Source organism: Oncorhynchus masou, chromosome 28 (assembly GCF_036934945.1).
Source record: "Oncorhynchus masou masou isolate Uvic2021 chromosome 28, UVic_Omas_1.1, whole genome shotgun sequence".
NCBI lineage: Eukaryota > Metazoa > Chordata > Actinopteri > Salmoniformes > Salmonidae > Oncorhynchus > Oncorhynchus masou.
The window spans coordinates 39937922-39965201 of record NC_088239.1 but is presented as its reverse complement, the minus strand read 5'-3'; the positions used below and the strand labels follow the sequence as shown (position 1 = coordinate 39965201).

General features: G+C 40.3%; 1 protein-coding gene across 2 annotated transcripts; it reads left to right on the top strand.

Moving 5' to 3' along the window:
* On the top strand, positions 1-23237 carry setd9 (SET domain containing 9). 2 transcript variants are annotated; one of them, XM_064941980.1, is made up of 7 exons: positions 1-241; positions 3419-3612; positions 6513-6668; positions 12500-12623; positions 13472-13587; positions 13763-13868; positions 22780-23237. In XM_064941980.1, exons 1-7 carry the CDS (start codon positions 144-146, stop codon positions 22865-22867), a joined length of 882 nt encoding a protein of 293 aa, XP_064798052.1. In that variant the 5' UTR covers positions 1-143; the 3' UTR covers positions 22868-23237. The 2 variants fall into 2 exon arrangements, with proteins under 2 accessions (XP_064798052.1, XP_064798053.1); XM_064941981.1 differs by lacking the exon at positions 6513-6668.
* The last annotated feature ends 4043 nt before the right edge of the window (positions 23238-27280 follow it).

Here is a 27280-nt window from a genome sequence, read left to right as displayed (position 1 = left end):
TATTGGCACGATGTGTTATTTTTATTTTACTGTTTAAGTAGGCCTGTTTCTCCCTTCTTTCAGCAGATGGCGGTAGCGGTTTTTTCCACCAGCTCCTTGATTTACGGTAGAGAACCCAACATGTCAGCCTCCATGTCCAGATTATGTTCAGAATTGTAATGAAAAGAATTATAGACAATTGGAAGTCCTACAGACACAGATTCGTTCCGTGGATTGCATTGAATCTTCGTAAAAATGAGAGGTAATTCTGAAGCCTCTGATGTCAAGGGTTTTATGTATGAAGAAATGGATCGAGAAAGGTGCACAATTCAGTGCAATTGTGTTGGCCTATGTTAATATAATGGTAACAATTTAGTTAACTACAGCAATTTAATTCATGTAATTAAAGTACTTGCTAAAGGCAAGACCACTCTAGATTTCTGAAATACTCGTAATATTCCATTTATTCCCCTCGCTCTGGTGCTTGAACGATTTAAGCTATTAACAAGAAACGAACTTCTAAATGGGCAGACCGACCCAATTTAGATTGATTGATTGAGAAAATCTTAATGATAGCATACATACTTTTTGAACTGTAAAAATATTTAAGAACTCCCAATGCATTTTAATTGAAATTAAAAGGGCCAGAAAAACAAAACGTATATATATATATATCTTTATATATATATCTTTCACCGTTTAAGCTATCAACTCCAAACCAACATTGAAATGTTAAGACTGACCATACTTAATAGCTTTTTGACTATTATGTATTGTTTTTGAACTCGAACCAATTTTGAATGTGTATAACTTAACATGGATTTGAATGAGAACCATAGTTCTACAGAGGAAGGTATTCAAAATGGTCCTGCTCCTTGGCCAATTAAAGGTTCTATATGCAGAAATCACTATGCCATTTCCTGGTTGCTAAAATTTGAATATTTTGCCTAATTTTAGATTGTGACAAAATAAGCAAGTACAGTTGAAGTCGGAAGTTTACATACACTTAGGTTGGAGTCATTAAAATTAATTTTGAAACCACTCCAAAAATGCATTGTTAACAAACTATAGTTTTGGCAAGTCATTTAGGGCATCTTCATGCATGATAAGTCATTTTTCCAACAATTGTTTACAGACAGATTAATTCACTGTATCACAATTCCAGTGGGTCAGAAGTTTACACGCACTAAGTTGACTGTTCCTTTAAACAGCTTGGAAAATTCCAGAAATTCCATCATGGCTTTTGAAGCTTCTGATAGGCTAATTGACATAATTTGAGTCAATTGGAGGTGTACTTGTGGATGTATTTCAAGGCCTAAACTCCATGCCTCTTTGCTTGACATCATGGGAAAATCAAAAGAAATCAGCCAAGACCTCAGAAAAAATTGTAGACCTCCACAAGTCTGGTTCATCCTTGGGAGCAATTTCCAAACGCCTGAAGGCATCATGTTCATCTGTACAAACAATAGTATGCAAGTATAAACACTATGGGACCACGCAACCATTATACCACTCAGGAAGGAGACACATTCTGTCTCCTAGAGATAAACATATTGTGGTACGAAAAGTGCAAATCAATCCCAGAACAACAGCAAAGAACCTTGTGAAGATGCTGGAGGAAACGGGTACAGAAGTATCTATATCCACAGTATAACAAGCCCTATATTGACATAATCTGAAAGGCCACTTAGCAAGAGAGAAGTCACTGCTCCAAAACCGCCATAAAAAAAAGCCTGACTACGGTTTGCAACTGCACATGGGGACAAAGATCTTTGAAGAAATGTCCTCTGGTCTGATGCAACAAAAATAGAACTGTTTGGCCATAATGACCATTATGTTTGGAGGAAAAAGGGGGAGGCTTGCAAGCCGAAGAACATCATCCCAACCGTGAAGCACGGGGGTGGAAGCATCATGTGGGGATGCTTGGCTGCAGGAGGGACTGGTGCACTTCACAAAATAGATGAGATCAAGAGATAGGAAAATTGTGTATATATTGAAGCAACGTCTCAAGACATCAGTCAGGAAGTTTAAAGCTTTGTCACAAATAGGTCTTCCAAATGGACAATGACTCCAAGCATACTTCTAAAGTTGTGGAAAAATTGCTTAAGGATAACAATGTCAAGGTATTGGAGTGGTCATCACAACGCCCTGACCTCAGTCCCATAGAAAATATGTGGGCAGAACTGAAAAAGCATGTGCGAGCAAGGAGGCCTATAAACGTCACTCAGTTACAGCAGCTCTGTCAAGAGGAATGGGCCAAAATTCACCCAACGTATTGTGGGTGTGGAAGGCTACCCGAAACGTTTGACCCAAGTTAAACAATTTAAAGGCAATGCTACCAAATACTAATTGAGTGTTTGTAAACTTATGACCCACCCATTATACCATCTAAACCGCTGTGAAATATATTTTCAATAACCAAAAATATTGTATGTTCAGCTGTTTTGAAGCTGGTGTACAAAACCAAAAAACTCAAAACTTCTTAGACTTGCGTTCAATTACAATAACAGATCTATAGTTCTTTGTGAATTTTGTCAGGTCGCCCAAAAAGTTACATATTGTATTTTTAAGCTACAAGACCATAGAGATATAATAGAGGACTCTTCTGTGCCATTATGACATCTGTGACTCTATGGGCAATGCCATTGAGGCCATCACCATTTTGAAGTAGACAATTTTCTTCTCTACTAATATGAGTTGGTATACATACTGCCATCTGGAGTGTGTTGTTTCGACAGGTAGAAAGCCAAGGTTGGCAAATTACTGCCACCTCCAGCTATAGAATGTTTGCTCAAGAGTGTAATTCATTGGTTGATCCCTTCTGATGACTTGGATGGAATCGTGATCCTTCCTCAATCCATAGGAAGTCCCACCTAGTTAACTGCTTCAAAATGTCCCTGCAAAAACAAGTTTTATCCATCTAGGGTCCTCTATCATTCTCTATGTATAAGACCAACTTTCAAATGTTTAAGCTATCCTAACTTTCTGCTCTTTTAAAACCTTTATTAACTCTAAAAATATGCATAAAATAACCCACGGACAATAACTCTTGACCGTTCAAGCTAGACACCAAACCAACACATTCAGGCTATCCTATCCAATCAATCAATCTTTCCATCTACCTACTTTTTCCAACTATAATCAGTCACTACCACTACTGCAGTCACTACTTATTTCACAACAATAGACACTTTAAGACAAGCTAACAAGCATATATTTTCTTTATGAAATGTACTTTTCTAGTTTCATTGTCTTTAGTTTGCATAATCTGCTGATTTATGTTGGCTATCCCCTTGATAAGAGGTGCTTGCCTGCTTGTCCTCAAGCAGGCAAGCACCTCTGTAGCATCCAGACATTTAGTGGCAGCATGTTTTCTTTAGCCTCAAAGTAAGTGAAGAGCTGATTTGCAATTGCCTATTCTGTCCTTTTTTTCCCACAGAACTATTCGCCAGGTCACAGAGCGCTCAAAAGACAGGCTGGTCTCGGATGAGGTGGTGTCAGAAACACTACTACGCCTTTTTAGGGCACTGCTCAGAAATGACGTTGCACACCAGAGAGAGGTGTTACGTCTGCTTCCCGCCTCGACTCAAACCCGCTACCTCAGCCCAAAGACCTCTGAGGGACCAGACATAGGTTGTGTTTTTGTTTCTGCCTTTTGTTAGGGAATGGAATCATGGGTGGGAAAGACATAGAAGCACAGCATTCGTTAAAACCGGCTCCTAGGCACAGGGTGTGCAGGCTTTTGTTTCAGCCCAGCACTAACGCAGCTTATTCAATGACTTAGAGGCTTGATAAGTTGTCGATGAGTTGAAATAATCGTGTTAGTGTTCTATTTACCAGAGATAAGAATCAGACCTAGTTCAAATGTATACAATATCATATACTTTTAAATACTTACTGACGTGTGCTTGATCTAAACTGTTCCAGTATACAGAGGAAACTAAATCAAGCACAGCTCAACTATTTGGAGTGATTCCTCACTAAACTTAGACAAATATTGACCATGATTTGAGGGATTTTCATGAAATGTAATCCGTAGAATGGTCCTTTGGAGGAAGGATTGTTGACATACAGTGCATTCTGACAATATTCAGACCCCTTGACTTTTTCCATATTTTGTTACATTACAGCCTTATTCTAAAATGGATTCAATCATTTTTCCCCTCATCAACCTACACACAATACCACATAATGACAAAGCAAAAACAGGTTTTTAGAATTTTTTTGTACACTTATATATAAAAAAAAAACGGAATTCTGGAGCTCTGTCAGAGTGACCACCCTGACCAAGGCCCTTCTCCCCCAATTGCTCAGTTTGGCTGGGTGGCCAGCTCTAGGTAGAGGACAACCATCTCTGCAGCACTCCACCAATCAGGCCCTTATGGTAAAGTGGCCAGACGGAAGCCACTCCTCAGTAAAAGGCACATGACAGCCAGCTTGGAGTTTGCCAAAATGCACCTAAAGGAAACAAAATTCTCTGGTCTGATAAAACCAAGATGGAACTCTTTGACCTGAATGCCAAGTGTCACGTCTGGAGGAAACCTGGCACCATCCCTACGGTGAAGCATGGTGGTGACAGTGTCATGCTGTAGGGATGTTTTTCAGTGGCGGAGACTAATCAGGATCGAGGGAAAGATGAACGGAGTGAAGTACAGAGAGATCCTTGATGAAAACCTGCTCCAGAGCGCTCAGGACCTGAGACTGAGGCAAATGTTCACCTTCCAACAGGACAACAACCCTAAGCACACAGCCAAGACAACACAGTAGTGGCTTCGGGTCAAGTCTCTGAATGTCCTTGAGTGGCCCAGCCAGAATAGAACCTGATCGAACATCTCTGGGGAAACCTGAAAATATCTGTGCAGCGACGCTCCCCATCCAACCTGGCAGAGCTTGAGAGGATCTGCAGAGAAGAATGGGAGAAACTCCACAAATACAGGTGTGCCAAGCTTGTAGAGTCATACCCAAGATGTCAAAGGTGCTTCAACCATGTACTGATAAAAAGGGTCTAAATACTTATGTAAATTTGATATTTCAGTTTTCTATTTTTAATACATTAGCAAAAATGTCTAAACCTGTTTTTTGCTTTGTCATTATGGGGTATTGTGTGTAGATTGAGGGGGAAAAAACTATTTAATACATTTTAGAATAAGACTGTAACATAATAAATGTGTAAAAAATCAAGGGGTCTGAATACTTCCTAATGCACTATATGTAAAAGCATTATTGAGAAATAATTTATCAAAGTTTGCATATTTATGACATTTTGGCCTTCTCCTTTAAGACAACATAATGGTTCATTGGTCGGTGCTACAAAGCAAACATTGGTGTCATTTGAAGCTTTACAGCTTGTTCTGTAGTATTTTGTTCAATTTTTTTTTCTTCTGAAATATAGAAAAATATAAACATGAATATTGGAAATATACAAATTTAGATTTTGCATTTTCTTTTGTATATATTGTAGAACATAATATACTCAACGGGCATATTAGTTCCAGAGTGGCATCTCTTGCTAGTTTGAAAGTTATGGCCCATTTTATACAGAGAAATTGGTGTAGTAGGCAATGTAACCAATCCCTTTTGAATCCATTTTCACAGTCAATCTGTTAAGGTTTACAAATCGGATAATAACTCTAAAAGTAGCAGACATCCCACTCTGGAACTTTGATATGCCCATGGAGTAAACTATGTTCAATAATATGTAGAAACATTTGCCAAACCAAAAATGGTATACAGTATTTTCAATATTCATGTTTATACAGTTTTCAAAAATTAATGTAATTCTTTATTGAAATCAAAATACTAGTTATATTACATATCAAGAGCTTCATATGACATTTTTTTGCTTTTAAGAACCTAGGGATTAATCATTAGGGAGTCATAAAGAAGTCCTGGGTAAAGCCAAAATGTCACTTTGAATGTATTTTAAGTGTTTGACTCAGGTCTGATGATGATGATGATAATAATAACACTTATACACTGAGTATACCAAACATTAGGAACACCTTCAGAACAGCCTCAATTCGTCGAGGCATGGACTCTACAAGGGCCACCGGTTCGCCTGGAACCTACCCCTTTCAAAGTCACTTAACTTTTGTCTTGCCCATTAACCCTGTGATTGGCACATATACACAATGTCTCAATCTATCACCTTCTCTTTGTCTACACTGATTGGAGTGGATTTAACAAGTGACATCAATAAGGGATCATAGCTTTCACCTGGTCAGTCTATCATGGAAAGAGCAGGTGTTCCTAATGGTTTGTACACTCAGTCTATTGATGTTATATGTGTAACTATACCATGTTCAGATAAAAAAAATGTAAACTATTTGTTATTCAAGATAATGATGAGCCAACTCAAGAGCACACATCCTATCTATACATGCAAAAAATAGCAATCTGTACTGTTCCCTTCTCAGCCCTATTAATTGTGCATGTCTTCCTTTCTATACCTGTCTTTCAAATATCTGGCTGGGGCCAACCATATGGAACATGTTTTCCTAAAATGCATGACTAATTGTTATAATATGACACAGGAGAACCAAAAGGAGAGCATAGGCCCATCGAGACGATGTTACTCACGGTTGGGTTCTGTATTGAGCGAAAGCCTAGTTCCTTGCCGTTTGCTGGAACAGGAGTCTTTGTTACCAGGGGCTTTGTGCATAAAGGAACAACAGTGGCCATGTACTCAGGTAATTCTCACCACTGATGATGACTATGGCCGGGATTCAATCTGATCGCGCTTGTCGACAATGCACCATTTTAAAGGTAATTTCCAATTGAGCCCACATACGATATGTGTTTTTCTCCTATCCCCCCCCCCTTCAGTGGTGTAACATTATGATGTTACTATTATTGAGATGGGTTTCAAATACATGATCTGAGTATGTGTGAACCTAGAAGCATACTCAGTCTGTCAGTCTGATATTGTATGAGCAACATAGAGGCAAATTGTAGGGGAGAGTGGGGTAAGTTGAGCATACTTTTTTTTTTATATTCAGCATCACTCCATCAAGGGAGATGTATAGCATTCTTTCCAACAAATATATCTACATATATTTCAAGATGTTGTGCATCCTTGGAAATAATCAGAATTCATATTAACATGACAGTTTTGAAAACAGATTGTCCCAAAAAAATGTAGTCTCTTGGTGCAATTTACCCGGGTATGGGGTAAATTGAACCACCGGACAGGCTCAGTTAACCCACCTACAAATTTCTGTACTGAATGAAATATTACCACTACCTTTTTAAAACCATGTCTAGCTTTATTACTCGAACACAATCACAATCGCTTTTTTTTGTATTTTAAGCATCTTTTAACACAGGCTTAATTCCTAACAAACACTTTGTACTTTTTATCGCTGGGATATGAACTTCCTTACCACTTTTTTTTATTTACATTTTTTCCATGTGGTTTCTTCCTCCACAGACTCCATGAAATGACCTCTTCCTCAATATTTTGTCAAATGATATATTTTGTTTATGGTTTCCTAGAAACAAGAGTGAGTTAACTTACCCCTTTGGCTCAACTTACCCCACTCTCCTCTATAGCTAGCAGGCTAAGTGTTCGTAGTAGAGGTCGACCGATTTATGATTTTTCAACGCCGATACCTATTATTGTAGGACCAAAAAAAGCCGATAACGATTAACCGGTCATTTCTTTTTTTTCTTTTTTACAACAATACTGAATGAACACTTCTTTTTAACTTAATATAATACATCAATAAAATTAATTTAGTCTCAAATAAATAATGAAACATGTTCAATTTGGTTTAAATAATGCAAAAACAAAGTGTTGGAGAAGAAAGTAAAAGTTCCTTGCTCAGAACATGAGAACATATGAAAGCTGGTGGTTCCTTTTAACATGAGTCTTCAATATTCCCAGGTAAGAAATTTTAGGTTGTAGTTATTATAGGACTATTTCTCTATTTCATATAGCTTTGACTATTGGATGTTCTTATAGGCACTATAGTATTGCCAGCCTAATTTCGGGAGTTGATGGGCTTGAAGTCATAAACAGCGCAATGCTTGAAGCACAGCGAAGAGCTGCTGGCAAATGCAGGAAAGTGCTGTTTGAATGAATGCTTATGAGCCTGCTGCTGCCTACCACCGCTCAGTCAGACTGCTCTGTCAAATATCAAATCATAGACTTAATTATAATATAATACACAGAAATATGAGCCTTCGGTCATTAATATGGTCAAATACCGAAACTATAATTTTGAAAACAAAACATTTATTCTTTCAGTGAAATACGGAACAGTTCGGAACACAACCTTCAATGTTATGTCATAATTATGTACAATTCTGGCAAATTGTTAGGAAGAAATGGTCTTCACACAGTCCGCAACGAGCCAGGTAGCCCAAACTGCTGCATATACCCTGACTGTGCTTGCACAGAACGCAAGAGTAGTGACACAATTTCCCTAGTTAATAAAATAAATTCATGTTAGCAGGCAATATTAACTAAATATGCAGGTTTAAAAATATACTTTTGTATTGATTTTAAGAAGGGCATTGATGGTTATGTACACATTGGTGCAACATCAGTGCTTTTTTTGCGAATGTCCTTGTTAGATCATGACCCGTTTGGTGAAGTAGGCTGTTATTTGATGATAAATTAACAGGCACCGCATCAATTATATGCAACGCAGGACACGCTAGATAAACTAGTAATATCATCAACAATGTGTAGTTAACTAGTGTTAACATTGCTTGTTTTTTATAAGATACGTTTAATGCACTCGCGTAACAGGTAGTCAGCCTGCCATGCAGCCTCCTCGTGGACTGCAATGTAATCTGCCATAATCGGTGTCCAAAAATGCCGATTACCGATTGTTATGAAAACTTGAAATCGGCCCTAATTAATCGGCCATTCTGATTAATCAGTCGACCTCTAGTTCGTAGATCAACTGAGGTGAATGAAGCTACAGAAGCCAAGATGATAATAGAAATGCAGTAAATGAGCTTCAACTTTCAAAAATGTATTGGAATACCATTTGGATCAAGTTCAGCTTTCCCCAATTTAGGTCCCGCCCTGTTCATGCTCCCTCACTGATGCTTGCCTCGCCTAACGGTCCCCCACCACCTTGCTTGTCTTTCATTGAAAATGCATGGCTTCCGTTATCCGAAATCCACTGTTATCATGAATGTGATCTGCGAATACGGGAATATTGCCTTTAAAAGCTGCATTGTCGACAGCCTGCGGTCGTATTGAATTCCAGTGGGGTGATACTGATGGTTTGTGAGGACTGATGGTTTGTTGACAATTGTAGTATTTTAGCTAAGCCAACCCAGCTACGGACAGAAGTGACATTTACGTAGCAGGTTATGAGAATTTACCGTAACAGGTTAGGAAAATGTATGTAGAAACTGGGATTATATGCAGAAGCCAGACAACAGTTTAAATTAAGCATTACAAGTCAATAGATCAATATATCCCCAAGCAACCAGGAGAAAGTGAGCTGTCAGTTATGCACAACTGCAAACCAATCTGAGTAAAGCGACAGACTCGAACCTAACAAGCAATGGCTTCCCTTAAAGGAAAAGACAAAGAACAACTTGGCAATGCAAATGAGAGCAATGAACAGCTGAAGGATATCCAGGAAAACATAGCTAAAATGCTCTCTATGCCTACCACAACAAACTGTTACAATCTGTTAAAGTAGATTTCCTCAAAAGGAAAGTAAAGTATTGTGTCATATACAGGGCTGGCTCGTGGATGAACAAGACAAAATTTGCCTTCTGGAAACATGTTGCAAACTTTAAAAGTTTATCTGAATTAGCTACAAAACAGAGATAAAATAATGAGAATATCGTCCCTACTGGAAGATGAGGAAAAAGGGGACCTTTCCAGCTACGTGATCAAGCTGATATCGGAGGAGCTAGGCGTGGATTTATCACCGGCGCATCTGGTGCGATGCCGTCGGATCGGCTGGAAGCAGAAGAACGCTAAATACCCTTGCGATCAGATAGTCACTTGGAGGAGAAAGAAATCAAGTCTCAACTCCAAATCCCGGCAGTCGTTGTTGTTGGTGGTTATTTGTGAAAATAGAGAGGGGCTATATCCGGGGGATTGTGATGGGGTGACTGGGATCAGATACTTCTCTCGGAAGACCCACACTATGTAAATCCCCCACCAGCAACTATACTTTAATTGCATTTATTAGGTAATACAAACCAATGCTCTATAATATGCCTTCGGAAAGTATTCAGACCCCTTGACTTTTTACACATTTTGTTACAGCCTTATTTTAAAATAGATTGTTTTTAAATTACATTTTTGAGTCTTCTTGGGTATTATGCTATAAGCTTGGCACACCTATATTTGAGGAGTTTCTTCCATTCTTCTCTGCAGACCCCCTCAAGCTCTGTGAGGCTGGATGGAGTGTGCACAGCTATTGTTTGCACAGCTATTTTCAGGTCTCTCCAGAGATGTCCGATCAGGTTCAAGTCCGGGCTCTGGCTGGGCCACTCAAGGACATTCAAAGACCTGTCCCGAAGCCACTCCTGTGTTGTCTTGGCCATGTGCTTAGGATTGTTGTCCTTTTGGAAGGTGAACCTTCGCCCCAGTCTGAGGTCCTGAGCGCTCTGGAGCAAGTTATCAAGGATCTCTCTGTACTTTGCTCCGTTCATATTTGCCTCAATCCTGACTAGTCTCCCAGTCCCTGCTGCTGAAAAACTTCCATACAGCATGATGATGCTGCCACCATCATGCTTCACTGTAGGGATGGTGCCAGGTTTCCTCCAGATGTGACTTAAAATGGGTCCTCAGATCTTCAAAAGGTTCTACAGCGGCACCATCGAAAGTATCTTGACTGGTTGCATCACTGCCTGATATGGCAACTGCTCAGCCTCCAACCGCAAGGCCCTACAGAGAGTAGTGCGAACAGCTCAGTACATCACTGGGGCCAAGCTTCCTGCTATCCAGGACCTCTATACCAGGCAGTGTCAGAGGAAGGCCCTAACAATTGTCAAAGACTCCAGCCACCCAGTCATAGACTGTTCTCTCTGCTACCACTCGGCAAGCGGTACCGGAGCGCCAAGTCTAGGTCAAAGAGGCTTCTAAACAGCTTCTACCCCAAGCCATAAGACTCCTGAACATCTAGTCAAATGGCTACCCAGACTCTTCGCATTGCCCACCCCCTCTCCACACCACTGCCACACTCTGTTGTCATCTATGCATTGTCACTTTAATTAACTCTACCTACATGTACATACTACCTCAACTAACCGGTGTCCCCGCACATTGACACTGTACCGGCACCCCCTCTATATATTGTTATTTTTTACTGCTGCTCTTTAATTACTTGTTACTTTTATCTCTTATTCTTATCCATATTTTTTGAAACTGCATTTTTCGCTAGGGGCTCGTAAGTGTGACGCTTGGCATTCAGGCCAAAGAGTTCAATCTTGGTTTAATCAGACCAGATCAAATACATGCAACTTAAGTTACATTACACAATTAAATTTGAAATCTTTTGGACATCAGAGCAACCTTGAGGGAATCTTTTTTGAGCCAAGAAAAGGACATTCATCAGATATACAAAACCTTGCAGAGAGTATATCCAACTGACAATATTTTTGAACCAAGACGGAGGGAAAGTTGGAGCATAAATAATTACATTATAGTTAACTAAAATGTACGCTTAATCTGGTATAAACAAATTTATTATACAAGAAACAAAATTCATAAATTCTACAGCACAACTGCAGAGTTATGTCTTAATAAGTGTAAAATGAATAATGACTCAATAAACCATGCTTTCTCGGAATCCTAAAAAGTCCAGAAGTTGTGGGCGGAGCTAGAAAATTGTCTGTCAGAAGTATTACAATGTAAACTTCCTTTTAATCTGTGTCATATTTCAAGACGAGGCATATGTCCCAATGAGCTGGACGATTCTCTTATCACTCATCCTGAAAAAACACATACTAAAAACTTGGAAATCAATCAATCCGCCATCATTAACACAATGGAAAAATCAAATGATTTATTGAAATAGCATGGGCGAATGAGGAAAAACAAATTGGCACAATTTAAGACCAAGTGGCAAACAATAATGCAGGCATTAGGGATGGGGCTGTGAGCATGCGGGTCTGGGCATGGATGGGGGTGTGAGCATATGGGTCTGGGCAGATGAGATGTAGTCATTGTTTGTGTGTGTCTGTAAGTTGTTCGTATGTATAAGTTTGTATCTGGAGTGAAAAAAAAACTGGGTTAGGCTGAGCTAAAATGCTATTGTCCACAACTGTTATCCCCAACACGACTAGATGGAGCTTTACTGATAACCACAACCGTACAAACCATAATTTATCATAACGCCAACCTAAGAAGAGGGATACGTATTTATACTCGTATCTCTTTAGTATAAGCAAGAACATGGATTAAAAAGTACTCCTATACATAGCATAGCTATGCATAGCTATTTTGAAAGTAATTAAGGAAATGCATATCACTTGGACAAGTGTTGTGATTTACCATTGTGTGAATGAGTGACTAATTTCTGTGTTATCTATGCAGGTACCATCTATCAGGCATATGAGCCCATTCTCTTCCAGTCCATTCGGAACCCTTTTGTATTCAGATGCATAGATCATGTTTTGATTGACGGCAATGACAAAGGCATCTCTAAAATAGTGTACAGGTGAGAAATGTGGCATAGAAAAATGGGTAACAATTTTACTTGACACCCAGTGTCATGACACGGTTGTAACTATTGCATAATATCATAACAGGTGACATAACTTGTCATAACCTGTCATATGATCATAACACTGTCATAACACATATTACGTTATTTTATGGCTGGTTATGACACCTCCATAAATGTCAAAACCCACATTTTTTTCACTGCCAAGAAGTTTCCTTTCATTTGAAAGTTTGTTTTTTTCAACATATAGCATTTTTTTGTTATTATAACTTTATGACACTGTCAAGAAGTGTTATGACCATCCTGTGTCACTTTACTTGGACTAAGAAAATACACTTTATGACACTGTCAAGAAGCATACATAACCTCTATTTGACTGATATAAGGGCATCTTTTCCTGCACCTGAAATCTGCTCCTGCATTCATCCCAGTCGTCAACAGAGCATTAGGGTAGGTGCATGTCTGACATCAATGTGTCCGCAATTACAATGATAGTTTAATATGGTCAATTTATTTAAAAAATCTATAACAAACATACTGTTGTTATGTAGGATATGGTGTAATGGAATGTTTTGCCTTGTGTGGTAGGTTTTGTGGGTTTTGACACTCTTATGTGGGTGTCATAACCAGCCATAAAATAACGCAATATATGTCACAACATATATAACATGGGTTATGACCATGTTATGTCAATTGGTATGACATGGTTATGACCGTGTTATGATGCTTGGTGTCAAGTAAAGTGTTACTGTAAAATGTCCTAGGGCTTTGTGATTGTCCTACGACAATTTTTCACATGTAGATGGACAGCATTCATATTTAAAAGTATTGATGTTTTCCAGGTCGTGCAGTGGAAGAGACAGGCTTGGTCCTTTCAGTTTGAGTGACATCACTTGGTTGACAGCCAATACAAAAAACCCGCTAGCAGTGGGTCAATATGTGAACAACTGCTCAAATGGTACACATCTCTGCTCACCCATAGGAGAAATGGGGCTAGCTATAATTAGATTAAATATTTCTAGATTTTATTTTACATAATTATTGTCTGTCTGCAATGTTGCGAATGCTGTGACCACTGACTATCTAAATATTCCTTTTCCTTTTTTTTGTGTAATTATACTCTTGTCTTACAGAGAGGGCTGCAAATGTGTGCTATCAGGAGTATGATGTGCCTGAAGCATTTCCTCTAGAACTTCGCCAGTACCTTCCCAATGTGAACTACAGACATGACACGCAAAGGCAAGAATTTAAAGGATGCATGAAATAATGTTGGTCCCTACATCCTACAGTATTTGTTTGATTGTGTTACTGTTGACTGCTCCCATTGCAATCTCAAAAGTTAATTTATTAATTCAGCAGCTGTGTGGATTGATTCACTCATAAGTAATTTCGAGCAATTAACAGTAAGTGTAGGCCAGAGCTATTAATATGGATACGGCTCTGGTCTAGGCTACTGGGGTGTTTATTTAACCGTTTTCTACCAGGGATACCAAACCTAGTGTTTGTTTGTATTCACAGCTATAAATGTATTAATACAAATGTTAATGACTTTCTGTTTTGGCTCCATTTCCAAACAGCAGCTTTTGCTGTTGTTGACTAGTGAGTAGTCTTCTGAGCCAGACTGTCTTGAACTGGCTTAGTCTCAATGTGGCATGTGGCAACGCTTTCCATTGCCTGTCCAGCATAGCCACGCCTTATTACATAGAATTAAACCTAAATGTCCCTTGTCTGTCAAGAATGTTTTAATAAAATTATGTTTGAACTTACTCTGCCGATTGTCCGTGGGGTTGGTTATTATTCGGGTTGAAATTTGAGACAAAATATCCACAGGAAATTATTATTAAACCAACTTCAAAATGCAGGCCTCTGTGTGGCAATCAAGATTATTTTTGCTCATCCCCCTAAGGCACGTGCACAAGACTGAAGAACATGCATGCAATGCATACTAACCAAAGTCTTGCTCGTGTTTACATGGTTGTGCTCATGTGCCAGGTTATAGAAATCTCGATGTTGTGGCCTGTGTGTTCCAGCCGCTGACCCACATGTATGCCAGAGTCAGCATGGGTTCGAATCTGACCCACTGCCGTTTGACTCCCCGATCTCCCCTGTTTTTCCAACACTTTACTATCTCTTTAATGAATCAAAACAATTATGCAAGGAGTGGGACTGCCCCACTCCTTTAAAAATAACTTTTTAAGGAATGTTATGGCAAAATGTAGATTTCCTCCATAATAGAAATACCCAAATGTAATTTATTTTCATGAGATGGCCATGAACAATAACTAGTAATGCTGCATATATCTACATAAGTCTAACTCACCTTTCTGGGAAAAGTAGTTGGAAATTCCTAAGGTGTGCTCAAGTCTATACAAATATTCAGAAAATATAAAACACATTTTTTTCTATTCAACAAAAGTGGGGGAATAGGGCTTGCAATGACTGAAATGTTTTTAAAATATAGTAACAAACAAGTTACAAACAACTTACTTTAAGATTTCACCTTTATAACTGTAAAATAAATATGATCATATTTAGTGACAGTACAAATTTTCATATAACTGATGAGGGCATTTTCTGACAAGCCCCTCTGAGTGATGCAAAGACACCATTCATATGTCTGCAGTGATTACGTCCCTCATTGACCAAGAGAATGTGGTCGTGCTTCAATTCTACAAAATTATTTAGTATTTTTTTCATGTTGAGTTCTAAATCCGGCTGAGAATATCACAGCGAGATGAAAGTACGATTGCTGAAATCTCTAGACTTTCCCCTTTTATATGCCATCTCTCAGGCTGGGGGCTCTGTCGCTCAGATGGAGGGGAGAGCAGACAGGTGGGGGGCGCAGGCACTGAACCCTGTAACATTCACAGAGCGCATTGTACACAAATGTCAGTCAGAACTGGTCCTGAACCGCTTCAATTCCCTTAAATAGAGGACTTAACATCTAAGCGGTTAAAACGTTATAATAATCTCAACGGCAGATCTCAAAGTCCAATAAATAATACTTTAATATTTTGTCTCAAATTTCAAACCAATAGGAATCAACACCACAGACTATCAGCAGAGTAAATCCAAATGTCATTTGGGACGTTTTAAGTTTTCTTATATGTAATAATGCGTAGCTACGCTGGACAGGCAATGGAAAGCATCGCTATGGCGTCAAATCCGGTTAAAAAGTTGAAGGGGTGCCAGATGAAACCTCATTGCGTGTGCAAACAGAAGAAATGTGGTCGAACAAGCAAAGGACGGGTCCCACGAGTCCACAGGCCAGCTCAGAGCACAAATTAAACTTGAGAGCTTGCAAGTGTGACTTTGAGTGAGCAGAACATCAGAGCCACAGATAAAAAAAATAATTCTTAAACAATAAATATAGAATTGTAATCAAAGAAATGTGTAACAAATACATTTTAAATCATTAAATTGTCCACCAGCAATAGTCACTTGTCATGGTCAAGTTTTCACTGTCAATTTCTCAAGTTGCTCACTTTTAAGTCTTGCCAACTTGGGTTTGGTTCTATATTGTGGCGCTCCGCCCTATAGTGGGCTTTGCTCCTAGTGGTTTACCCCACTGCCTAGGCAGCCAATAGCCTGACAAAATAATTATGCATGTGCTCCAGCCAATTGGAGTACAGCTCTCCCTGTATATAGGAGCGCTCCCCTACAGTCTTCCTATTTTCTTCAGCGAGACTGGGGATTATTCTGAAGACTTGCATGGCAAGATAAATCTCTAGATGATCCTGCCGCCGTTGATCCAGTGGGGTTACGCCATTCAAGTTCGCTGCCCCTCCACCCTTTACAGGAGTCGTGTAAATGCTGATGGCGTCACCCGAGAAGGTTACAGCTCTGAACAAGGAAATTGCAGAGCTTCTGGTGAAGGAAGCGCTAACAGTAGTTCCCCCAGAGCAGAGAAACAACGGGCTTTACTCTTACCTATTTCCCCCCTCCAAAGATGAGGCAGATTCTGGATATGCGGGTTTGAAAGAAGTCCGTACATGAGTGCCTTTTCGGTTCGCCCAAGCACCTCACGCTCTGTCAACGCGACCTGAATGTCTCGCCATCAATGGTGATCTGAGCAGGGCGGTGTTGTTTCCTTATCCGGTGGTCATGCCTGTGATTATTAAGAGCTCTTACATATTGCAGACCTTAGAGCTATAGGCCTTTTTTCCTCCTCTTCATGCTGGAGAGGAACAACTCCATCTGTGTCCTGTCCCCACCTTATGTGAAGGGCACAGCAATGGTTAGGGGTTTGTGTGCTATGGTTCTGGAGCGCTTGGTCGGCCACTCTCAAAACAGAGGTTGTGTCACTGGCTCTGCGATGTCATTGCCTTGGCCTATGAGACTAAGGGGCACCCAGTGCCTTAGGGCATTAGGGCTGGGTAGGTTTAGGGCATTAGGCTGGGTTTCTGTATATGCACTTTGTGACCTCTGCTGATGTAAAAAGTTCTTTATAAATACATTTGATTGGCTGTCTACATCCCTCATTCTCAACTCTAGACCTCAAAGCCAGTTCCACTGTCTCCCCCCCCACTAACCAGAAACTGATTTAGACCTGGGACATCAGGTAGATTAAATTAATTATCCGGTAGAACAGAAAACCAGAAGGCTCAGGACCTCGTAGTGTAAAAGCTGAGTACCACTGGTCTACATGTTTAGTTCAATACATGATTCTCTTGCCCACCAGTCTATTTATATTTTTATTTATTAACTCTTCCTGGGGTCCAGCAACATTAAGGCAGTTATATACAATTAGAAATATTACATTTCATAACACTTTTCACAACACATTGTGTGCCCTTAGGCCACTACTCTACCAAATATCTACAATACAAAATCCATTTGTACGTGTGTAGAGTGCGTGTGTAATCATGTGTATGCGTGTGAGTATCTGTGCCTGTCTCCGCTGTTGCATAGGTGTGTATTTATTTTTATTTTTATGATTCTACTGCTTGCATCAGTTACCTGATATGGAATAGAGTTCCATGTAGTCACTGTGCACCTCCCATAGTCTGTTCTGGATTGTGAAGAGACCTCTGGTGGAATGTCTTGTGGGGTATGCATGTGTGTCCGAGCTGTGTGCTCGTAGTTTATATAGACAGCTTGGTGCATTCAGCATGTCAATACTTCTTAGACTTCATCACTACTTGTTTTTCTATCTCCTCTACTTTGAGCCCTGAGAGATGAACATGCATTGTGTTCATGTTAGCTCTCAATGTACATTTAAGCGCCAGCCGTCCTGCCCTGTTCTGAGCCAATTGTAATTTGTGGCACCTGACCACATGACTGGACAGCAGTTCATAGGGTTGTTAAGGCAAAGTAGCACTTTATTATGGACAGACTTCTCCCCATCTTAGCTACTGTTGCATCAACATGTTTTGAACATGACAGTTTACAATCCAGGGTTACTCCAAGCAGTTTAGTCTCCTCAACTTGCTCAATTTCAACATTATTTATTACAATATTTAGTTGAGGTTTAGGGTTTAGTGGATGATTTGTCCCAAATACAATGCTTTTAGTTTTTGAAATATTTAGGACCAACTTATTTCTTGCCACCCATTCTAAAACTGACTGCGGCTCTAAGTGTTGCAGTAATTTCACTTGCTGTAGTAGCTTTACTCAAAGCCAGTGGCATGTCATTAGTAAAGATTTTTAAAAGTAAGGGACCTAGACAGCTGCCCTGGGGAATTCCTGATTATACATGGATTATGTTGGAGAGGCTTCCATTAAAGAACACCCTCTGTGACCTGTTAGACATACTGCCTGGTATGGCAACTGCTCTGACTCCGACCACAAGGCACTGCTGAGGGTACTGCGTATGGCCCAGTACATCACCGGGGCCGAACTTCCTACCAGCCAGGACCTCTATACCAGGCAGTGCCAGAGAAAGGCCCTAAAAATTGTCAAAGACTCCAGCCATCCTAGTCATAGACTGTTCTCTTTGCTACCGCACGTCAAACGGTACCGAAGCGCCAAGTCGAGGTCCAAGAGGCTTCTAAACAGCTTCTACCCCCAAGTCATAAGACTACTGAACATCTAAACAAATGGCTATCCCAGACTATTTGCATTGCCCCTCCCCCTTTACGCAGCTCTTAATCTCTTATCTATGCATAGTCACTTTAAGAACTCTACCTACTTGTACATATTACCTCGACTAACCGGCACCCCTGCTGCTCTTCAATTATTTGTTACTTTTATTTGTTACTTTTTTTAGGTATTTTTCTTAACTGCTTTCTTGGTTAAGGGCTTTGAACTGTAAGGCATACACCGGTTGTATTTGGCGCATGTGACAAATACAATTTTATTTTATTTGACATGTAACTTTTTATCCACAATATAGCAGTGGGTGTAAAGCCATAATGCATCCATTTTTACAGTGGCACTATGATCGATAATGTCAAAGGCCGCACTAAAGTCTAACAAAACATTTCTCTCAGCCAATCATCAGTCATTTGTGTAAGTGCCATGCTTGTTGAATGTCCTTCCCTATAAGCATACTGAAAGTCTTGCCAGTTTGTTTACTGTTAAATAGCATTGTATCTGGTCAAACACAATTTTTTCCAAAAGTTTACTAAGGGTTGGCTATTTGAGCCAGTAAAGAGGGATTTACCATTTTTGGGTAGCAGATTGACTTTTGCTTCCATCCAGGCTTGAGAATGCACACCTTTTTTTGTGGGCTTAGATTGAAGATATGGCAAATAGGAGTGGCAATATCGTCCACTATTAACCTCAGTTATCTACACTCACTTTTCAGAATTTAAAATTACAATGCTTGTCTTTCATAATTTGGTCAGTTATACTTGGATGTGTAGTGTCGGCGTTTGTTGCTGGCATGTCATGCCTAAATTTGCTAATCTTGCCAATGGGAGAAAAAAATAATTAAAGAAGTGGGCAATATCACTGGGTTTGTGATGAATGAGCCATCTGATTCAATGAATGACGGAGCGGAGTTTGAATTTTTGCCCAAAATTTAATTTACGGTGCTCGAAAACGTGTTACTATCATTCTTTATACAATTTCTTTGTTTCATAGTATAGTTTCTTCTCTTTGTTCAGTTTAGTCACAGGATTTCTCAATTTGCAGTACATTTGCATATTGGTTGTGCAGCCAGACTTATTTGCCATTAATTTTGCCTCATCCCTCTCAACCATACTATTTTTCAATTCCTCTTCAATCTGCGGGGATTTACGTTTTTACAGTAATTTACTTAATGTGTTGATGCTTATTAGTGATTGGAATAGTCAATTTCATAAATGTGTCAAGTGCAGCGTCTGGTTGCTCCTCATTACACACCACAGACCAGCAAATATTCCTTACATCATCACGAAACTAATTGTATGACCTCATATACACTATATTAGGCCCAGCCTTTGGTACTTTGGTTTTCCTAGATATGGCTACTATATTGTGATCACTACATCCAATGGATTTGTAAAGCAAATTTCTGCAGCATTAGTAAAGATGTGACCAATACATGATTTCATTCCTGTGCTGTTTGTAAATACCCTGGTAGGTTGACTGATAACTTGAACCAGGTTGCAGGCACTGGTTAGTTTGAAGCTTTCTCTTGATTGGGCAGCTTGATGAAAGCCAGTCAATATTAAGGTCACCCAGAAAATATACCTATCTGTTGATATCACAAACATTATCAAGAATTTCATACATATTATCCAGATACTGACTGTTAGCACTTGGTCTATAGCAGCTTCCCACAAGATTGGGCTTTAGGTGAGGCAGGTGAACCTGTAGCCATACTATTTCAAAAGTATTTAACATGAGATCTGCTCTAAGCTTCACAGAATGCGGCTCTGAATATAGACTTCAACATGCCCCCATTGGCATTTGTCTTTTTTTTATAACCATGTATTTCTATCAGTGTATTATCTAAGTGTGTTTTAGAGAGTCAGAATATAAATGTAATATGTTACTAACAAGTTATTGATTTCATGAACCTTGCTACATATGTTAATGTGGGGTATTTTTAGCACTTTTCTGGGGTGCTTGATTTTTGTTAATCGCTTTACTGGGAAACTTAGACGTAAACTTGACTATGTTGTTCATGTTTGAGCTGATAGTACAGAGTGAGAAAAACACAGTGGACTTCCTACTAGGGCACACTGCCTCAGTGCTAACAGTATAACTCTGGTTCATAGGCACATGAGTGCTGTATACAATAGTTAGTTATAGGCTCGACAGAGGCATTCAGGGGAGTTAGAGGGACATAAATGAGATTACTTACATTGTTAATGCCAACACCCCTGGGATAATGTAAATCTGCTGCAGCATTACGACACGTTGGCTACACAATGGCAGGGATTATCTGAGTTGGGCTTGGGTCATTGATAAATCATTGTCTCAATGCAGCCTTGAAATTCATGGACAGAGTTCAGGAGCCAACATGACGCTGTCAGCACCCAGCAGCTGTCGTAGAACAGTTGGAAGCTGCCTTGTAACGTCCTGTACTCGTGCTCCAGGGTTTTTGCCCCAGGAACCATGATGTTTCTTACCATAGAGCTGCCGATGACGACAACTGGTGCAACGGCTGATGAGGTCCGGCCGTTCTTTCGCCTCGAGTGATTTCGCAAACCCCTCAAGGACCAAAGGGTGGTGGGACCCGAGGGACCTGAGACAGCTGTAGTATCCATTGTGGATGATGAATGGGCCAGACTCTTAGTCTCACTGTCCCATGAGGGGGGAAAGCTCTGAAGATCTGAACCTGAGGTAGACTTCCATGGTGAGTGACATATCTCCACGGCTGGGAGGTAGGATCGTGAACAGGAATGTTGACTAAGTCACCAGACGCATCCTCCTAAATCCATTCTCCAGAGAAGGCAGAGACTCCTCCGGGGAGGGATTCCTGCAGGGAACCGGCCAGTCGGCTGTGGAGAGCCAACACTTTGATTAGGTACAGCGAGTTGAGTTAGGTCACAGTAGTTGTTAGTCTATTGGACTACATTCTAGTACTTGGTGGCAGCCACAGCTGGGCCTTACCTTTTTTTCAAGGGAATTGTTGGGACCGGCAAGTAGTACAGACATCTAGCTCTATGATATAGAACTGGAATTACATACCCAGTAACTATCGATTTCAGGCTGATGGGGGGGCGGGTGAGTGTCTAGAAACCTTAGATTGTCCGTCATTCCAGTGAAAGTGGCCAAACTAACAAATTCCTTCCCTTGGCCAATCCAGGGTTGTGACTGGCTATTATTTGGCCTGCAACCCATTGTGTGATTGGTTGAGCCTTCTTGTTTGTGTGCCTTCAAACAGATGCACTGCAGAGCCGTCTGTTTAGCTCAGACTAAGGTTTAGCTTGGTAGCCTGCTTGAGCAGTAAATTCAAATAGGCATACTATACCTTGAGTTGAGTGGAATCTACACGCTAGAGTAAGTTAGATAATTACTTCTTAGCCAGCAACATTCATCTGTAAAACGAAAAGCAGACAGTCAGCTCTAGCAAACACCATAAAATGAGTCCACTAATTGAAGCCAGGATCAGATATTTAGCGTATTAAGCCCAAGGACACAGCACAAATGGGGATTTTGAATTATATGTCCAAAATAATAGAAACTGACATGAATATGATAAACCAGCTAAACATGTCAGAATCTGCTTTATTTTCCCAGTACATTTGCATGTACAGGAATTTGACTCTGTGATATGGTACTGTGACAATAAACAGACAAAATATATAGATGCAGAATTTCCACCCTGCATGCTTCTTTGACCTGGAGTCGTGCAGGACCTTGGAGTGCAGGTGTTAGCCAATGACCATCTCAGAAGACCGGACAATCCGTTGCAGTGATTCAGGAGGTGAGGATGGACGCTGATGGTTGTTTAGAACTGAATCAGCACACACAGCATTCATGCAGCAATTCAGTTCTGCTCACTCAGTCACACTTGCAAAATCTCAAGTTTAATTTGCATTCACCACGCTGGCCTGTGGGACCTGTCCTCTTCTCGCTCTACCACTTTTCTTTCTCGACTCGTATTTGCTCATGCAATGTTTAATCTTGGTCGCATGGTCTATCTCACGCCCGAACGATGTTTGAATCGGCTGCGACTCTTTACATAGCCACATCTGGACAAGCACTGGCTCAGCTTGCATTGGCCAAAGCAAGTCTTAACTAAAGTGACAACAGCTTCTCTCTTCTCCTCCAGGCCTTTACGATGTGTGGTCCTTGTAGCATTAAGAGACATCTGTCCAGGGGAGGAACTCTTTTCTAACTACTTCACTATCGTGCATTAGGTCACATTTTAAAACCGGTACTACTCTAACTTGTTCAAGAAGAAACACTTGGCTACAGTGTGTCTTAGTGCACACAACCCAGGTCTAAGATTTTTGAACACGTAAGATTATGAAAAGTACTTATTCAACTAGTCAAGTGAAAGCCCCTCTGAAGAACTGTGGCCAGATGATTCTGTGTAGCCTATGAGGGAAGGACAATGAAAGAGACTGAAGCAAGAATGGAGAACATGAAACTGAGAAGACCATATTCATAAGAACATTTTCCTTTATTTCTGCATTTGTACACATGATTTGTCTGGAACAAAATATAAAATATTCAACGAAAGAGTATATACAGTTTTATGAACAATAAACTTTACTTTTAAATGATGAGATTAAATCCTGTCTCGTCTACTTTACACTATAGTCTTAACCCCAATTGAACGGTCAGCCTTCACAACTTTACTGTGGTAAGTCAAACACTATATTTACAAAAAAGTATGTGGACAAATTAGTGGATTCAGCTTTTTCAGCCACACCTGTTGCTGAAAGGTGTATAAAATTGAGCACACAGCCATGCACTCTCCATAGACAAACATTGGCAGTAGAATGGCCTTACTGAGCCCACCTATATTTTAGCCCAATCAACTACCTCTTTCCCTACTGTATTTAATTAATTAATTTTGCTCCTTTGCACCCCATTATTTTTATTTCTACTTTGCACATTCTTCCATTGCAAATCTACCATTCCAGTGTTTTACTTGCTATACTGTATTTACTTTGCCACCATGCCTTTACCTCCCTTATCTCACCTCATTTGCTCACATCGTATATATAGACTTGTTTATACTGTATTATGTTTGTTTTGCTCCATGTGTAACTCTGTGTCGTTGTATGTGTCGAACTGCTTTGCTTTATCTTGGCCAGGTCTCAATTGTAAATGAGAACTTGTTCTCAACTTGCCTACCTGGTTAAATAAAGGTGAAAAAAAAACAAACAAAAAAAACTGAAGAGCTCAGTGACTTAACGTGGCACCGTCATAGGATGCTACCTTTCCAACAAGGCAGTGCGTACAATTTCTGCTCTGCTAGAGCTGCCACGGTCAACTATAAGTGCTGTTATTATGAAGTGGAAACGTCTAGAAGCAATAACTGCTCAGCAGCGAAGTAGTAGGTCACGCAAGCTCACAGAACTGCACTGCTGAAGCGCGTAAAAAATTGTCTGTCCTCGGTTGCAACACTCCCAACGAGTTCTGGAAGCAACTTCAGCACAATAACTGTTAGTTGGGAGCTTCATGAAAGGGGTTTTCATGGCCGAGCAGCCGCTGACAAGTCTAGGATCACCATGCGCAATGCCAAGCGTCGGCTGGAGTGGTGTAAAGCTTGCCTCCCTTGGACTCTCAGGAGCAGTGGAAACGCCACCTGACACAATGCATAGTGCCAACTGTAAAGTTTGGTAGCAAGTCCCCACAGCAATGTTCTAACATCTAGTGGAAAGCCTTCCCAGAAGAGTGGAGACTATTATAGCAGCAAAGGGACCAACTCCATATTAATAACCATGATTTTGGTTATTAACACCATGGTTATTAACACCATGAGATGTTCGACAAGCAGGTGTCCACATACTTTTGGTCATGTAGTGTATTACAAAGGACATTTTTCTGTACAGACGGAGGGAGAGGTCAAATATACACATTGAAGAAAAATGGTTACCACTAAATACTCTTTAACCTTTTACTTTAAATTACAACCCTACATTTTGTTTTTCTAAAGCTCTGCAAAAAAAAGTGTTTGCTCCTCCAGAGTAGGGAGAAAATAACTGAGCATGTTTTTGTATGTCAAAATCAATGGTATAGATGCACTGAGTATACAAAACATTAAGGACACCTGCTCTTTCCATGACAGACTGACCAGGTGAAAGCTATGATCCTTTGTAAGCATTTCACTGTAAGGTGTATTCAGCGCATGTGACAAATAAAATGCTATTTTATATTATTGATGTCTCTTTTTAAATATAATTCAATCAGTGTAGATGAAGGGGAGGAGACCGATTAAAGAATACATTTTAAGCTGAGACAATTGAGACATGGATTGTGTATGTACAGTCGTGGCCAAAGGTTTTGAGAATGACACAAATATTAATTTTCAAAGTCTGCTGCCTCTGTTTGTATGATGGCAATTTGCATATACTCCAGAATGTTATGAAGAGTGATCAGATGAATTGCAATTATTTGCAAAGTCCCTCTTTGCCATGCAAATGAACTGAATCCCAAAGTCCTGCCACAAAAGGACCAGCTGACATCATGTCAGTGATTCTCTCGTTAACACAGGCTGGAGATCACTCTCATGCTGATTGAGTTCGAATAACAGACTGAAAGCTTCAAAAGGAGGGTGGTGCTTGGAATCATCATTCTTCCTCTGTCATCCATGGTTGCCTGCAAGGAAACACGTGCCTTCATCATTGCTTTGCACAAAAGGGCTTCACAGGCAAGGATATTGCTGCCAGTAAGATTGCACCTAAATCAACCATTTATCGGATCATCAAGAACTTCAAGGAGAGCGATTCAATTGTTGTGAAGAAGGCTTCAGAGAGCCCAAGAAAGTCCAGCAAGCGACAGGACCGTCTCCTAAAATTGTTTCAGCTGCGGGATCAGGGCACCACCAGTACAGAGCTTGCTCAGGAATGGCAGCAGGCAGGTGTGAGTGCATCTGGACGCACAGTGAGGCGAAGACTTTTGGAGGATGGCCTGGTGTCAAGAAGGGCAGCAAAGAAGCCACTTCTCTCCAGGAAAAACATCAGGGACAGACTGATATTCTGCAAAAGGTAAAGGGATTGGACTGCTGAGGACTGGGGTAAAGTCATTTTCTCTGATGAATCCCCTTTCCCATTGTTTGGGGCATCCAGAAAAAAGCTTGTCTGAAGAAGACAAGGTGAGCGCTACCATCAGTCCTTTGTCATGCCAACAGTAAAGCATCCTGAGACAATTCATGTGTGGGGTTGCTTCTCAGCCAAGGGAGTGGGTTCACTCACAATTTTGCCTAAGAACAAAGCCATGAGTAAAGAATGGTACCAACACATCCACCGAGAGCAACTTCACCCAACCATCCAGGAACAGTTTGGTGACGAACAATGCCTTTTCCAGCATGACAAACAAAAACCACAAATTTTGACAAACTCCAAGCATCGATTTTGCAAGAATGGGCTGCCATCAGTCAGGATGTGGCCCAGAAGTTAATTGACAGCATGCCATGGCGGATTGCTGAGGTCTTGAAAAAGAAGGGTCAACACTGTAAATATTGACTCTTTGCATCAACTTCATGTAATTGTCAATAAAAGCCTTTGACACAGTAATTATACTTCAGTATTCCATAGTAACCTCTGATGAAAATATCTAAAGACACTGAGGCAGACTTTATTAATTTATTAAAATGAATGTCATTCTCAACTTTTAGCCATGACTGTATGTGTGCCACAAATGGGCAAGACAAAATATTTAAGTGCCTGTATGGTAGTAGGTGCCAGGCGCACCGGTTTGTGGCAAGAACTGCAACACTGCTGGGGTTTTCCACACAGTTTCCTGTGTGTAACAAGAATGGTCCACCACCCAAAGGACATCCATCCAACTTGACAACTGTGGGAAGCATTGGAGTCAACATCGGCCAGCATCCCTGTGGAACGCTTTTGCGTTCTGAGGGCAAGGAGTGGGGGGTGCAACTGAATATTAGGACCGTATTCCTAATGTTTGATATACTCCGTGTATACATCCTTCAAGTAAGTACATCAGGGAAAAACAGTTACAAATTAATGGAAAGATGACTCCATGGGGAGGTACAAAAACAAACACTCAAAAGTTACTTTCCTGCAAAGTCCACCCTCATCCTCACTCAAATCATTAAACATGCCTGTATTCACACAACTGGATGTCAACCAACAGAGCAACAAGTCGTAATCCTAGCAGGCCAAACATTCAGCTCGAACTGTTTTTTCCTCCAGGTTGTGATACTAAGCACTTAATTCAATGACATTCGCTTCCCTCAACACGTTAAATAGACAAGCAAAGACTAAAGGCTGTCTCGTACATTTTAATACTGCATACACCACTACTACCGTAGTTCCATAGCTAGCTCCCAAAGGACTTATCACATACACTGCTAGTTATATTTATGAGACAGTGAAATGACCCCAAGTACAGTCTGGGCACTGTACAGCACAGGTCTATCAGATGCTCTTCAAAATACATAAATAATAGAAAAATGACAGTGCTTTAATACGGTTTATGCATCGAATAGCTTTGATGAGTACTCATCTGTGTCTGTGGGACTGAGTGTATTGAGTCTAATTTCCACGACAGTAGACTGAGGGTTACAATTCCACGGAGAGGAAGGTTTACATACATCTTAACACATTTAGAAATTATTGCCTTGTAAAGAGGGA